Source organism: Arachis ipaensis, chromosome B1 (genome assembly GCF_059453495.1).
Source record: "Arachis ipaensis isolate K30076 ecotype BB chromosome B1, ASM5945349v1, whole genome shotgun sequence".
In the NCBI taxonomy this organism is placed as follows: Eukaryota; Viridiplantae; Streptophyta; class Magnoliopsida; order Fabales; family Fabaceae; genus Arachis; species Arachis ipaensis.
The window spans coordinates 136,870,024-136,886,625 of record NC_142436.1 but is presented as its reverse complement, the minus strand read 5'-3'; the positions used below and the strand labels follow the sequence as shown (position 1 = coordinate 136,886,625).

Below are 16,602 nucleotides of genomic sequence, written 5' to 3'. Positions count from 1 at the left end.
AACCGTGTTAATTGTCTTATTGTGGTTATTTATATGATAATAAACTAACTGAAAACCATATGTTATTATATTAATGAAACTTATGAAAAAATAAGAAAGATATCATAAAACGCATACAAAAAGCTTTAATAAACAAAATTAGATATTTAAAATAGTTCTTAAATTTGGATGTTACATTATGGGTGTGAAAATTATCCCATATAACACGAATTCTGAATTTTATTTTCCTGTTGCACTATTTTGTCTAGCTAGGTACTTGCAATATAAGTTAACTAAGTAAACCTTGATGAAAGATTTAGGCATTTAGCCATGTTTTTCAGTTGTTAATCAATGTTTTTGTTAGACATCAGAGGCACAGCAATTTTGGACGACAAATGCATTGTATGCGGAAAAAAGCTCTTGGCACTACGCTTATAGTTTAGAAGGTTTAGTTTGGTTAGTCTTACATCGAGAAGAGCACGAAGAAAGAGACGAGGTTTTAGTATAAAAGAAAATATTGAATAATTAAAACATAGCTTTCCCGGTTTTTGGACTAAGATCAAGTGAAGTATGGTGAGTTTTAACCTGCACGTGGTCAAATGAGGTTAATGGAGAACCTTTTACCTCTGATACAGGTTAGTGCTATTTGTACACTACCTTTCAGCCACTTTCACCTCTTGCGATTTCTTCTCTTCTTGCATAAAGGGTTTCATTGCATGCCCTTCAATTCTCTTCTTTTCGATTGCGCCAACCTCACTACTCACTTTCTTCTCTTCTCCACGGTTCTCTTTGTTTTGCTTTGCGCTGTTTTTAGTTCTTGTTATCTTAGGGTTTTGACTATAAGTTTTGATTCAATGGAATCTACAAACTCGAATTGATGAGATTTATGTTTAATTTACTTCATATGTTAATTTTTTATTCTTGATTTGATTTTAATTTTTTGATTATATCTTAGGGTTTTTGATTCTTGTTATCTTAGGCTTATGCTTCTGATATATATGGCTTCATTATGTCATTTAGATCCTTTTACATCATGTACGTTATGTGATTATATCCTGAAAAGTTTATGTTATAAATTTGTGTAATGAAAAAAATGTTTAGCTTCTGGATTGTAGTCAAATTGGTAGTTTGCATGTTTGAAATTTCTGCATTTGCTTAGATTAGATGATGATGCTGATTCTATGAATGTGTTGGGGTTTAGTGTTATATTTGACTATTAAATTTGATTATGATATTTACCGAGTTTGATTATATTTAGGATTAGTGTTATATTTGACTACTGAGTTTGATTATACATGTTTATTGAGTTTGATTATACTCAGGTTCAGTACTTGACAACTAATTTGTCTTGTTCATTCATAGAAAATTGAGAGCGTTTTTATGCCTGATTTGATTTTAAATTTTTGATTATCTATGGTTTAGGTTGTTCCAAGCATAGGAATGGCATCCTCCTCTGTATGTTCTAGAACTGATTATCGAAGATAATAAATTGATCCACTAAAGAAGACAAATCCAACTTTCAAGCCAAAATTGTAAAGTTAGGATTATTGTGAAAAGGGATAAGAAGATGGAATATGTGTTAACCTTTGTGAATATCCAACACAACCATGCTATTAGTCCTAGCATGACAAAGACCCTGAGAAAGAATAGGGAACTAAGCTTGCATGCCAAACGGATAGCTGAGATCAATGACCAAGCTGGTGTTACAATGAGAAACACCACAATTATATATTTTAAGTTAATTATATATACTTTGGTTTTTGCATGTGTTTGATGGATAGGGATAGGTAGAATAGAATGAATTTGCTGCTGCTGTGCATAATATATTGAGTTTGATTATGTACTCTTGTTTTTGCATATGTTTGATGTATAGGGATAGGTAGAATAGAATAAATTTGCTACTACTGCTCTGCATGATATACTAAGTTTGATTGTTTGATTTAGTCAGTTTGATTATGTTCTCTTGTTTTTATTATAGGTATGATATGCCTTTTGTCTCATTTGTTGGGGTTAACCACCATGGCCAATCATTGCTACTTGGTTGCGCTCTTCTTTCATGCGAAGAAGAGAGTTCCTTTGTTTGGTTATTTGATTGTTGGATACGATGTATGGGTGGCAAGCTGCCTATTGGCATATTGACGGATCAATGCAAAGTTTTGCGGAATGTCATTGAAAAATCATTGCCAATGACACAATATCGATGGTGTATTTGGCATATCATGAAGAAAATTTCAGCAAAAATAGGAGCATGCAAGCAATTTAACGAGATTAGTGCTGACATTACACATATTGTGTGGGATTCTAGATCTAAGGAAGCATTTGAGAGCTCTTGGATTGATTTTATCAACAGATTCAGTTTGCATGATAATAATTGGTTAGCAGGTATTTTATCAGTTTGATTATCTTATATATACTGTTTGATTATTTATCATTTATTAATCAATATGCCTTACAAATTTGATTATACCCATTTTATGGTTTCAGGTTTGTACGAAGAACGTGACAGGTGGGTCCTTATTTTTCTTAGTAACAGTTTTTGGGTAGGCATGCGTATCACTCAAATGAGTGAAAGCATGCATGCATTTATGAAGGGCTACCTAACCTCAAAGAGCAACTTGCAACAATTTGTAACACAATATGACAACCGTCTTGCAAATAAAGCTCAACAAGAATATGAATTGGATGTTGCCAGTTTCAATACCATTATCCCTTGTGCAACTGCCTCTGCTATTGAAAAACAGTTTCGGTTGTGCTAAACATGCATACCACATTCAGCCACTATTTTCAGCCACTGTATTTATATATGTATACAATACAAAATACAAAATTCAAAAATTAAAAATAAAAACCCCACTCTCAACCTTACTTTCACGCTCTGAAACAATGTTCTTCTTTCTCCTTCCCTTACTCTCACTTTCACTCTCCGACGCGACTCCTTCCTCATCCTCATTCTCAACGGTGATTCTCCTTCCCTTTCTCTGCGGCGGCACGATTCTCCTTCCCTCTCTCTCCAGTGGCACGATTCTCCTTTGCTCTCTTTCAGGCACGGTTGCGATTCTCCTACCTCTGTCTCAGGCGTGGTGCTCTCTGTCTCAAGAACGAATTTTATCGACGGCATTTTCCTTGTTTGATTCTGCAAGGTAAATTTCTATTTCTTGTTTCATTATGCATTTTCCTTGTTTTATTCTATCAGCTTCTTCGACAGCATTTTTTTATTCATTTTCAGCTTTTATCAGCTTCTTCGACTGAATTTTTCTTCGTCATTTTGAGTTTCTATAAATGAATTTGTGTTGTGCATAGTTTGTACTAAAAATATTTAAGTTAGGGTTTTGAATTGAAGTCTCAGTGTGCTAATTTTAACAATTGATTATTAGTAGACTATTAATTGATTATAACTGGATTTTTATGATGATATGAGTTGGAGTATGTTTGATTATTATACTAAATGAGTTTGATTATGCTCAGTTTTTAAAAATTATATTATAGCATAGTTAGATGTTTTCCAATACTCTTGTCAACATTTATGTCAGAATTGGCAATTTGTTTTGCATACGGAAGCTGTTTGCTGAAATGCCCCAAAGGAAACACTGTTTCCTAGTCTTGTTTGATTTCAGGATATGCACAAAATGGTATGCCTGATGACGCTTGTATTTTATTCAAAGAGATGATTTCTGCTGGCCTCATGCCAAATAACTATGCCATTGGCAGTGCCCTTCGAGCTTGCTAAGACGGAGGTCCAACTAGGCTTAAACTTGGCATGGATATTCATGCCTTAATTTCTAAGTCTCCATTTTTTTAGACTTAAACAAATGTGATATCTATAGCATGTTTGATTATATCTGGATTTTTGTGATATGATTTGGAGTCTATTTAATTATGCTCGGCTTTTAAAACATGATATTACAGCATGTTTGATTATAGCATACTTGATATTTGATTATTGAGTTTTAACTTTTTTTTACTTTTTGAATTTGATTGGATTTTAGTTGTTTAATTTTCTAGTTTTGAAATATGCAAGAGAAGACTGCACCAAAACGAGTAGAAAGAGAACCAGAAAACAGGGACACCAAAGAAAATAAAAGAAAAAATGTATCCAAAGAAACTTTGAAGAAGATGGAGTGGAGAAAGGTATTTTGGCTTTATTTTTTTTTTTTATCTTTTATGCTAGATTTTTTTCCATCTGATAAGGTCTTTGCATGCTCTGATTTTATTATGCAGAGTGCATTACTAAATATTAGTTTATACAACGAAACAAATGCTACTATAGCTAACACATGCTGTATTTTAGTGTTTGATTATTATCTCTGAATTTCAGAAATAATATCCACTGAATGCAGTGTTGAGTTCAAATATTTTATTTTGCCACTTTAGCTAACACATACTGTAAGTGATGATTCCAAAGCATGATACATGGCCACTGTGTGTGTGTGTGTGCAGTAAAGAGAAGTGTGAGTTGCATTTGATCCAATTATTGGTCTTTTCTGTTGATTAACTTGCAACTTTCAAAGTTTGACCTATAATTTTGGGTTTCCAATAAAGTTGCTATCAATGTGTCCATGATCTATATCTAGCTGCATTGCACTAATTAAGTAAAAACATTATTCACAGTAACCTCCAACACTAGTCTTACATAGGTCTGGTTGATTATTAACACTACGTCACAAGCTAAGCGCTTATTAATAATTAATTATTAAAGTTTAGAAAATTAATTAATTAATCAATTAATAAAGAAGCACGAAGAATCTACAGGTTCTTTTAGTTGGAAACCAGTTCATCATCAATTCACAATTCAAGAAACAGCATTCCTTCTTGTTATATATAGTCAACATGGTCTAAAAATTAAGTGTTAGTAACGGTAATTAATAAGAAAATGTGTCACTAATAGGAACTCTAATCTAATCCTTTTTTTTTTCCTGCAATGCAGTAATGGTAATTAATAAGAAGGGAAAAGGGGAGATTCAGTATTCTACTATTCTCATTCTATATAGCAACTACATAGTTTGATTACAATGTTATTCATATAGATGTTACATTATTGCCTTACTGAAATGTTTATTATTTTAACTAATTGCAAGTTGCTAATTTGAATTGAAACTGAGCACGCTACTACTTTATATCTATGATTTGATTAGAATATGATTACTATTTTCATTCATGTAGTGCTATATATATGTTGACACGAGAAGCGCACCAAACTTGTTAGCGACACTTTCTTCTGATTATTTGAATGATGGGTAACGCAACGAAATCCGAGCAATGGGTTTTGGATCTCTCTTGGGTATTCCCAAGGAGAATTTAAACCATGATTTGATTTTGGCCTTTGCAAATCCCTATAATCCCTCCAAATTTCATTTTCTCACTCCAATAGGAAAAGTAGATGTTACTTGGGATTCAGTTGTAACTGTCTTGGGATTGCGTGCATATGGTAATAATTAAAACTTCTTTAAGATCCTTTGGTTTTATTAATTAGGATTGACTGTATAAATCAAACATGCTGTATAACATGTTTTAAGATCCTTCATTATGTTGCTATTAAATTTGATTTTTAATATCACTTGATTGGTATAGGAGTATAACTATATATTGAATATGAATCTTGCATTACTGATGACTTGCTTGTTGAACTTTTTACATATTGAAGCTATTGATGTTAAAAATATCGTGCTATGCTGAGTTTGATTATCATGTTGACTACTGAGTTTGATTATACATATTTACTGAGTTTGATTATACTTTGAGTTTGATTATACATGTTTACCGATTTTGATTATAATCATATTTCTCTCATTATTTTCTTTAAAATAGGTGACTTACTCAAGGAGGTAACTAAAGAGCATGAGCCCATGCTTTTAGAGTTCAAGAAAAAAAGTCCAAATGCTTTGAGACAAATCATATTAGAAAATCCAAGAGGGGGTCCCAGATTTAGGAGAGCTTTCTTGTTGTATACATTTATAACATTTTTGTTACTAATAAATACAAAAATAGCTCGGGATAAAATTTTTCTATTTGTAATTGATGTTGATAATCCAATGAAGTACAATTAGATTAGATGCATTGTTGATGGCCTTGCTGATAGAGTTAACAACTTTAAAGAAGAAGTGGTGTCAAGTTTGAATGGGTGCATATATGTGCTTCAGGTATTTTTCATTTAAACTAATTTTTTCTTTGACTATTATCTAAAGCATGTTCGATTATAATATAATTTTAATTAATAAAATTCAGATTTTATACTTCCATAAGCAAAAATATGGACCCTTTGATTTTGAGAAAGAAGCACAACCGCCTTGGCTTCCCCATTGGATAAAGGAACTCATTTCTGCCCAAATAGCATTAGAAAGAAAAAGTTCATCGGTACTTACATTGTCCGCTCTCTAAAATTTCATTTTCTATCCATAATGAATGAATTTTCACTAATTATGCATGTCTTATAGGGGCTGGTTAGGTCAAAAGAAGAGCAACTTGTGCCTAAACAGCCAGTTCGACCAAAGAAAAGCGTTGTGAAAGAGGCCACCAAAGTGGAAAAAGAGTAAAGTGAAAAGAAAAAAGTGGTAGACAGCCCTAAGAAGGATAAAAAAGAATTGAGGTAAGAAGATTCTACAAAACCAACCAAAGTGAAAAGACAACAAAATGGAAAGAGAAAAATAGTAGACAGTCCTAATAAGGACAAAAAAGAATTGAGGCAAGAAGACTCTACAAATCAAAGAGAGAAAAGAAGCAAGAAGGAGGAGCAAACACAAGTTCCAATGAAAAGTAAGTTACTTTGGCATTCCCACCATTCTCTGTTTTGACTTTTCAGCACTCATGTATACTTCATTCACTTTCGTACATGATGTTAAAAATTAATAATTACTTGCTTCCTTTGATTATACATGTTTACATATTTACAAAGTTTGATTATACTCTGAGTTTGATTATACATATTTTTAAAGTTTGATTATACTCAGGTTTAGTGCTATATTTGACTACTGAGTTTGATTATAATCTGAGTTTAATTATATATGTTTACTGAGTTTGATTATATTCAGGTTCAGTGCTATATTTGACTGCTGAGTTTGATTATACATGTTTACTAAGTTTGATTATAATCTGAGTTTGATTATACATGTTTACCGAGTTTAACTATATTTAGGTTCAATGCTATATTTGACTGCTGAGTTTGATTATATGTGTTTGCTGAGTTTGATTATGCTCAGGTTCGGTGCTATATTTGACTACTGTTTTTGATTATATATGTTTATTGAGTTTGATTATAAATGACTAACGAATTTGATTATCCTTCCCATAGTACAATCTAAATCTTCATGAAATGTAAATCGTAAATATGTTTCTAGTTTGATTACATCCTTGCTTTTTTGTGCATTATCCACAGCCGGAATGAAAAGAAAACACACTCACCATCAATTCCTACCTTCGACCTTGGAGTTGAATTTCCTCCAACACCTCCAGCACCTCCAACACCTCTAACAGCTACGACCTTGGATTCAATTGATGTTCCAACCCAGCAAGTGTTGGGTTCAAAGATAACATGCCTAAATCAAACAACAGATGTACCAATAGAGGTGTCAGAACCAATTGTTAAGGAATTAGTATTGGATGCTAATATGACTGAAAAATTATACGAGTGGGTGATGGACGAAAGGAAAGATGAAGAGAAGATTGTGGCAACATTTAATGGCCAGCACAATGTCTTCCTTAAAAGGACTAATGCGCAAAGATTAAAGCCACGAAATGATATAGATAATTGGGTTAGTAACACAATATTTTGTTTAGTATAAAGTATTTATTTTATTCTTGAACTATTTGATTATTAATTGTTTGCTTTGCTTGTATCAAGGTGGTCAACTATTATTGATGCATGCTTAATGAATTACCACAAACAAGATTCAAGAAAGATATATATTACATGAATTCAGACTCAACGGTAAAAAATTTTATTATGTATCTCTTCGTTTTTTTATTTGACAGATTTTATTCTATTCTAATTTATCATCAATTTGATTTTAATTGCGGTTATTGAGTTTTTATAAAGATGCGCAAAGTGGGAAGAGCATTACATCAGTTGACATATCTAGGATCCCTAATTTTATGAAAATTAGGATGCGAGGAAGAAAACTTATTTTCTTACCTTTTTGCCATAACCGTCATTGGTGGTTATATGCATTAGATGTTTGTAATAACATGTTTTACGTCCTCGACCCATTGTACACATCTTAGACTGCTGAACGGAATGAAATAGATCAATATGTTGTAAGTTTATTTTGTTATAACAACTTTTATTTAGGTCTTGATATTTGATTATCATATAATTTTGACAATTTCATGACATTTTTTAACAAGCAAGTTATCTTGACAACATGTTAGGAATTGTGGATCCTGCATATGTTCAAACTCCATCAACTCCAACAATTGAATATCTAAACGTACCCAAACAACCAAATTTGCATGATTGTGGTTTGTTTGTAATGAAATTGATGGAATCATGGCATGGCTTTAGATGGTTCCCACAATTCCATTCATTTCATTACAAACAAACCACAATCATGCAAATTTGGTTGTTTGGGTATGTCCAGATATTCAATTGGTGGAGTTGAGGGAGTTTGAACATATGCAAGATCCGCAATTCCTAACATGTTGTCAAGATAACTTGCCTGTTAAAAAATGTTATGAAATTGTCAAAGTTATATGATAATCAAGACCTAAATAAAAGTTGTTATAACAAAATAAATTACAACATATTGATCTATTTCATCCCGTTCAGCAGTCTAAGATGTGTACAACGGGTCGAGGACGTAAAACTTGTTATTACAAACATCTAATGCATATAACAACCAATTACGATTATGGCAAAAAGGTAAGAAAATAATTTTTCTTCCTCGCATCCTAATTTTATCAAAATTAGGGATCCTAGATATGTCAGCTAATGTAGAGCCCTTCCCACCTTGCCTATCTTTATAAAAACTCAACAACTGCAATTAGAATCAAATTGATCATAAATTAGAATAGAACAAAATCTGTCAAATAAAAAAACGAAGAGATACATAATAAAATTTCTTACCATTGGGTCTAAATTCATGCAATATATATCTTTCTTGAATCTTGTTTGTGGTAACTCATTAAGCATGCATCAATAATAGTTGACCACATTAATACAAGCAAAGAAAACAATTAATAATCAAATAATTCAAGAATAAAATAAATACTTTATACTAAACAAAATATTTTGTGTTACTAACCCAATTATCTATTTCATTTCGTGGCTTTAATGTTTGCGCATTAGTCCTTTTAAGGAAGACATTGTGCTGGCCACTAATTGTTGCCACAATCTTCTCTTCATCTTTCCTTTAGTCCATCACCCACTCGTATAATTTTTTAGTCATATTAGCATCCAATACTAATTCCTCAACAATTGGTTCTGACACCTCTATTGGCACATCTGTTGTTTGATTTAGGCATGGTATCTTTGAACCCAACACTTGTTGGGTTGGAACATCAATTGAATCCAGGGTCATAGCTGTTAGAGGTGTTGGAGGTGCTGGAGGTGTTGGATGAAATTCAACTCCAAGATCGAAGGTAGGCATTGATGGTGAGTGTGTTTTCTTTTCATTCCAGCTGTGGATATTGCACGAAAAAGCAAGGATGTAATCAAACTAGAAACATATTTGCGATTTACATTTCATGAAGATTTAGATTGTACTATGTGAAGGATAATCAAACTCATTAGTAATTTATAATCAAATTCACTAAACATGTATAATCAAATACAATAGTCAAATATAGCACTGAACCTGAGCATAATCAAACTCAGAAAATATATATAATCAAACTCAACAGTCAAATATAGCATTGAATCTGAATATAATTAAACTCGGTAAACATGTATAATCAAACTCAGATTATAATCAAATTTAGTAAACATGTATAATCAAACTCAGCAGTCAAATATAGCACTGAACCTAAATATAATCAAACTCGGTAAACATATATAATCAAACTCAGATTTTAATCAAACTCAGTAGTCAAATATAGCACTAAACCTGAGTATAATCAAACTTTAAAAATATGTATAATCAAACTCAGAGTATAATCAAACTTTGTAAATATGTAAACATGTATAATCAAGGGAAGCAAGTAATTATTAATTTTTAACATCATGTACGAAAGTGAATGTAGTATACATGAGTGCTGAAAAGTCAACACAGAATGGTGGGAATGCCAAAGTAACTTACTTTTCATTGGAACTTGTGTTTGCTCCTCCTTCTTGCTTCTTTTCTCTCTTTAATTTTGTAGAGTCTTCTTGCCTCAATTCCTTTTTGTCCTTATTAGGACTGTCTACCAATTTTCTCTTTCCACTTTGTTGTTTTTTCACTTTGGTTGGTTTTTCTCTAAGGTATAACCAAAAGATGATCAAAAGGAACTTCACCACCAACGACTTTATTCTGATCCAAAATGACATCGGAATACAAAAGTCAGGGGAAGGAAAGTTGGTGGCCAATCGGAAGGGACCTTACAAGATAGTAGAGGTCTTAGGTAGGGGTTATTACAAAGTGTCTGACCTCCAAGGGCGGGAGCTCCCGAGGTTGTGGAACACTTGTAACTTGAGGAAATACTATAGCTAGGTAGTAAACCTCGTCTAATTGGTGCACACTTTTTCCCGACTTCAAGGATTTTTTAACGAGGCACTAACACGAGGGCTAGGGATGTTCAAACCCCTAGTATGCTTTTGTAAAGGAATTTCTTAAATATTAATAAAAATTACTATTTCTTTTATTTATTTAAAGGTTTCCTATCTTGAACGCATTAATTTAAGCTCGATAAACTGTGAAAATCATTGTCCAACCTAAAATGTTCGGCAAGATGAAGCGACGAGGTACAAGTTAATGTAAGAAGTTATATAAACAACTCGTACAAAGCGACCTCAAGAAGGACGGATAAAAAACGAGCTGTAAAAGTAACTTAACAAAGGTCGATTGTTCAAAGTCGAAACTATGGAAGGAAACTCTTAAATTAATAAACTTTGCTAAGGCCCCAAAGTCAAAGCAAACTGTATCCAGCTACGAAAATATTGTTTCAAAAAATAGAAGGGTATTCTATGATATAAAAAGAACAATTTTTGGACATTACTTCATAAAAAGTTGTGAAAACAACTAAGTAGAAGGTAAAAATGTTCAGAAAAAACTACAAGTTATTACAAAAGTTTAAGTATCATAAAACCCACAGGTCGGGCTGTTACCGAAATCTCAAATAGAAATAAAAGGGCTGAGGACTTCTCGCCAAAAAGAGGATCAAGATTCTCGCCCGTAACCACATCTTCTTTCTTATCCAAAGGAACTGGAGAATGCATAGAGACTAGCACAACTAAAATAACAGTGGGAGTTGAAGAAGAGGTCTTCATAACAGCAGCTTCAGAATGGGCTTCCGATGTTAAGGTCTAACCGACATGAGGACCCGAGGTCTTCACGCTAAGGTGAGGCTCCTCCTCATCTTCATCGGGTGCAGGGACTATCTTGCCATCCACCACTATATTGTCCATGCTAAAGAGAGAAAGATCAAGGTCGGGAGCCAAGACCTTAACCTGAGCCTCTAGGTTCTCGAACATTTCATCCATCCTGAATGTCATCGACTCCTCAATGTCGGCGAACTTTTCTTTCACTTTCTCCAACTACTCTTCAAGTGCCAGTCTTTCCTTGAAGACACGTGTATAGCTCTCTTCAAACCTATTCGCCTTCTCCTCGGCTAAGGCAGCAGCAGCCTCTGACTTGTTCACTCTCTCCCGAGCTTGCTCCAAGTCGGTCCTCAAGGTCTCCCTCTCCTGCTCCAACTCCTTTTTCATTTCATTTAACCTTTTCACGTCAGCCCGGGTGGCCACCAAAGCACTGGTCGTGGCTTGTATGGGAGAGCTCCTCAACTCCCTAACGAGAGTAGTACACACTCTGACTGTACAGAGCCCTCCGTGTGCCAACATCTGGCGGTGGTTTTGAAGCACCACGTCGTCCATGCTCAAGTGGTGATAAGGAAGAACGCTCTTTTCCCCCCAAGCCAAGGCGTCAAAATTTCTTATTTAAATGCTTTCCTCCTCATCCACTTTCTGTTTCTTGGAAGGAGGTTCAGTGGAAGAAGGAGACTAAGGGGAAGATTCAAGAGATATAAGTTTGGAGAGAGGAGTAGGAATGATGACCTTCGGGTCAGAAGGATCCAACATCGACTTCCTTGGGGAAGATCGGACAGAAGACGCTCCGACTTCTTTCTGCTGCTGAAGATTCCGAGCTATAACAGTTTTCTTTGTGTTCCAAAGAACTCTCATAGCCGATTTTGGAGCCATGCTTTCTGCAAAACAAAATAAAATGCATTTCAAAAACAGAAATGATAAATCACAGAAATCAACAAGTAAGGGAAGAGGGAGATACCGAGCTCATACTTCAGAAGGCTGGGATCTCCCAAAAATCTTTTTGTATCCAGGTAAGGAGCCCGAGCCCAGGTATCTAAAAGGAAGTCTACCACACCTCTCTCCAGATCGTTTAACTCAACTACGTTACGCCTAATAGTTATATGGGTGTCTTGCCAATACAAAGGAAAATGAGGTTCTTGGTTTTCGGACAAAAAGAAATGTCGGACTCCCTCAACACCCTAGACCTTAAAAAAGTGATTTTTGAAATCGTGAAAGGATTCATCAAAAATAGATAAAACTTTCCGACCTTGTACAGCTCGGAAGGATATCCACCCCGACTTTTTTGTGGAACTGTAGGGTTTTGTTGCAACAAAAAAGTAAAAAATGACATTCAGCGAAAGCTGGACGTCCAGCTCCCGACATAAGAGTTTGTATATTTTCAAGAAGGCCCAAGAATTAGGGTGAAATTGAGTAGGGGAAAGGTTGTAAGATCGCAGCACATCAATTTCAAAAGTAGTAAAAGGAAATCGGATACCTAACCTAGTGAAGAAGCAATCATAAGCATAGAAGAAAGGTTGCTAAGAATCCTCTAGGGGAGGAAAATACGGTCTCTCTTCTGGGTCGGGCGCCTCTAATACATAGCTCCTTTCTTCTTTCCTATTCTCCCATATACTATGGTGCCTACGGAACTCCTCACAATACTCCCTATCAGTCACAGGAACACAAGAAAAGACAGTAGTGTCTACCTAAACTCAAAGGTTAGGAGGGACTTTGGTTGACGTACTCGTAAGTACAATGCGTGACATAAAGGCTACACCTACAGATGCAAAATAATGAAAATCGTTACTAAAAGAAGTTGGAGCTCGTTTAAAAAAGGTCGGGTAAAATCAACAAAGCCGAAGGGAAGCCATTTTTTTCAAAAATTTTTACAGAGAAGGAAATGGCGTCCCTCCTATGCAACATTGTCACATCAAAGGCGACACCATTAGGGGCAACACAATATATAAACAAAAGGGTAACAACTATGGTAGTGCAAAAAAGTGATTCTTTTAGAGTCTTTCATTTTTAAATGTTTCAAGCGTTCCACATCAAACTCGCAAGAAAGTCAAAACAGACTTTTTCAACAAAAAGTACAATGACAGTGGAGGCAAACTCAATAAAAATGACAAAGCAATCCCAGGCTAACAGAAATGAGAGTTCAAGAAGAAGATGAAACGAAACTAACCTCGATGAAGACCGTGGAAGAAAGGGGGGACATGTCTAAACAGAAAAAACACGAACGTTCCTATTCACAGTGACGAAGCAAAACTCTTCAAAGTCCAAGATAAAGAAATCTTAGAAACAAGGAAAAGGGAGAAGAAGAGCTGAAAAGTCTTTTTATAAGAGATAAAGGGCAAACGGCTCCTTTATTCCTCTTTAAACATACGCGGATTCCAAGGAACAACTGCTGCGCAATGTTCGCCCATCATTAAAGAAGCAACGTTAAAAAATTTTAAACACGTCGGGTAACCCGACCTATCAATGGTGATAGGACCGACGTCAACAACAGAAGCCACAAGATGCTTGAGCCTGGCCCATAAATGGATTCGGACTCAAGAAGGGGTACTGTTCATACCCTAACCCAATAAATAAAAGCCAGGCCCAATAGAGATAAAAGGCCCATCAGAAAAGGTGGCCTTCTCGATGTACCCGACCTCTTTCAAGAGGTCAGACACTAGTAAAAGGGAGCTAGGCTATCCTGCCCAAGTAGGTAGCTACCTCCGAGAATCTCGACTGGAATCTTTATCTTCTCTGATAAGATAAGTCCTAACAAACTCCCAAGATAAAGGGAACAGTTATCCATCAGTAAAGATGGAACTACTCCAACAAAGGTAGTTATCGACTCTATTATAAATACACTGACACCCTCAAGTATATTCATGTTCCTATCTACTAAAAACCTGCCTAAAGCCCTTGCTAATTTAAGTATTGGAGTCTCTTGCAGGTACCACCCCCCACTTCCTCACGAGAAACTCGGACAGACGTAATCTTGGCACAGGTCCAAATCAACGTTTCAGGTAACCCTCAGAACAGGTATTATTTTCAACTACCTATTCAAGGCTCCCTCAATTAGCGACAAACCTTGTTGTATTATTATATATTCCTTTTATTTTTAAAACAATTGTCAAAATTTTTTTAAAAGGACATATTTTAAGAAAAAAGAATAAATATTAGCATAAAATGAAATAAAACAAATGAGTTTTAGTAAATTTTGCGTGGATAAACAAATATTTTCCTCAAATAAATGAAATTATGTAATTTTTTTGTCCAATTATCACCCTTCAAAGAAGTTCGTTAGTAGGAAATTAAAAATTAGGGTATATTTAGTTTACATTTTTTTTATTATTTTTGTTTTTAAGATTTTATAAAAAAAATAAAAAGATAAAATTTTATTTTCTGTTTTTATCTCTTATTTTTATTTTTTCTTAACTAAATACTGAAAAAAAAAAACACTTTAAAAATGAAAACATATCTTAATAGTTGTTTTCCTTTGTCAAATTAATTTACATGATTTAATGGGCAATTCACCTAAATAAATTGTTTCACTTTTAAAATTACGCAAATGCATTGTTTCCAAAACGAAGACGCATTGTTTCACATATCTATGAAAACCACTACACAAACACAGAATTTGCTGCTGCGAGCCGCATATTACGTTGAGTTGTGGCAGCATGGAAACCGCTGTTGGCTGCCGCGATTTCTGTATGATTATGGTTGGTCATAAACCGCTACTGGCAGTAGCGGTTTATGTGCATTGGGACACGTGTGTAAACCGTTGGAAGCAGCAGCGGTTTACGTTGAGTATGAAAACAAATAGTAAAACTAATTTTTATCTAAAAAAATAATTATAAAACAAATAATTAATGGTATATACTATTTAAATAATATCATAAATAAAAAAATTTAATTTATCATTTCACAATATAATTTAAAAATATAAATATGCATGTAATAATTTTTTATTTGTATTTATTATTAAAAGTGAGACTAAATTACAAATAAAAAATACAGTAGTACTCAAAGTATTAAATTATATAAACCAAGACTAATTTTTTTTATTCTCATCTCTTTTAAAATTTATAAATAATAAAATAATTTATTTTTAGCCAAAAGTTCATTAAATCATATATTTTTTCTTTAAAAATCACTTCATTCTCTTTTATTTATATCAACCATACAAAGGAGATTCGGAGAGTTTGGAACATGGGTTGTGTTCTTTGTTGCTGATTTGCAATTGAGGTTCTAGCTAAGTAATTTTTTTTATTGTGCAACTTTGTTGTCTTATGCCAAAAAATAAAAATTATTTGTATTTTATAGTTGATTGATTGGATAAATAATAGTGATAGCATCATAATTTTGATGAATAAAATAAAAATATAAATATGCATGTAATAAATTTTTATTTGTATTTATTATTAAAATGAGACTAAATAGCAAATCAAAGAGTGAATACTCACAGAGTACTCAAATATATAAACTAAGACTAATTTTTTTTTTATCTTCATCCCTTTTAAAACTCATGAATGATAAAATAATTTATTTTTAGTAAAAAATTCACTGAAGCATACATTTTTTCTATAAAATAATTTTTTTTATCTTCATTCCTTTTTTTTATCTTCATCCCTTTTAAAACTCATGAACTTTTGGCTAAAAATAAATTATTTTATTATTTATAAATTTTAAAAGAGATGAGAATAAAAAAAATTAGTCTTAGTTTATATAATTTAATACTTTGAGTATTACTGTATTTTTTTATTTGTAATTTGGTCTCACTTTTAATAATAAATACAAATAAAAAATTTATTACATGCATATTTATATTTTTTAAATTATATTGTGAAATGATAAATTAAATTTTTTTATTTATGATATTATTTAAATAGTATATACCATTAATTATTTGTTTTGTAATTATTTTTTTAGAAAAAAATTAGTTTTACTATTTGTTTTCATACTCAACGTAAACCGCTGCTGCCTCCAGCGGTTTACACACGTGTCCCAATGCACATAAACCGCTACTGGCAGTAGCGGTTTATGACCAACCATAATCATGTAAAAACCGCGACAGGCAACAGCGGTTTCCATGCTGCCACAACTCAACGTAATCCGCGGTTGGCAGCAGCGGATTCTGTATTTGTGTAAACCGCTACGGCCAGTAGCAGTTTCCATAGATATATAAAACAATGCATTTGCGTCTT

General features: G+C 33.4%; 1 protein-coding gene and 1 pseudogene across 4 annotated transcripts; one reads left to right on the top strand and one right to left on the bottom strand.

Annotated features, from left to right (window-relative positions):
- The first annotated feature begins 522 nt into the window (after positions 1 to 522).
- On the top strand, positions 523 to 6,030 carry LOC107635477 (protein FAR1-RELATED SEQUENCE 5-like). Of its 4 annotated transcripts, none has more exons than XM_088501820.1 (6): positions 523 to 614; positions 1,402 to 1,716; positions 1,958 to 2,361; positions 2,464 to 3,119; positions 3,982 to 4,107; positions 5,785 to 6,030. In XM_088501820.1, the coding sequence occupies exons 2-4, from the start codon at positions 1,547 to 1,549 to the stop codon at positions 2,733 to 2,735; spliced, it is 846 nt and encodes a 281-aa protein (XP_088357946.1). In that variant the 5' UTR covers positions 523 to 614; positions 1,402 to 1,546; the 3' UTR covers positions 2,736 to 3,119; positions 3,982 to 4,107; positions 5,785 to 6,030. The 4 variants fall into 4 exon arrangements, with proteins under 4 accessions (XP_088357946.1, XP_088357948.1, XP_088357947.1 ...); XM_088501822.1 differs by having other exon boundaries at positions 3,966 to 4,107; XM_088501821.1 differs by lacking the exon at positions 523 to 614 and adding an exon at positions 651 to 761.
- A 2,462-nt stretch (positions 6,031 to 8,492) lies between these two features.
- Positions 8,493 to 16,573, bottom strand: LOC148578527 (uncharacterized; annotated as a pseudogene).
- Positions 16,574 to 16,602: the final 29 nt, after the last annotated feature.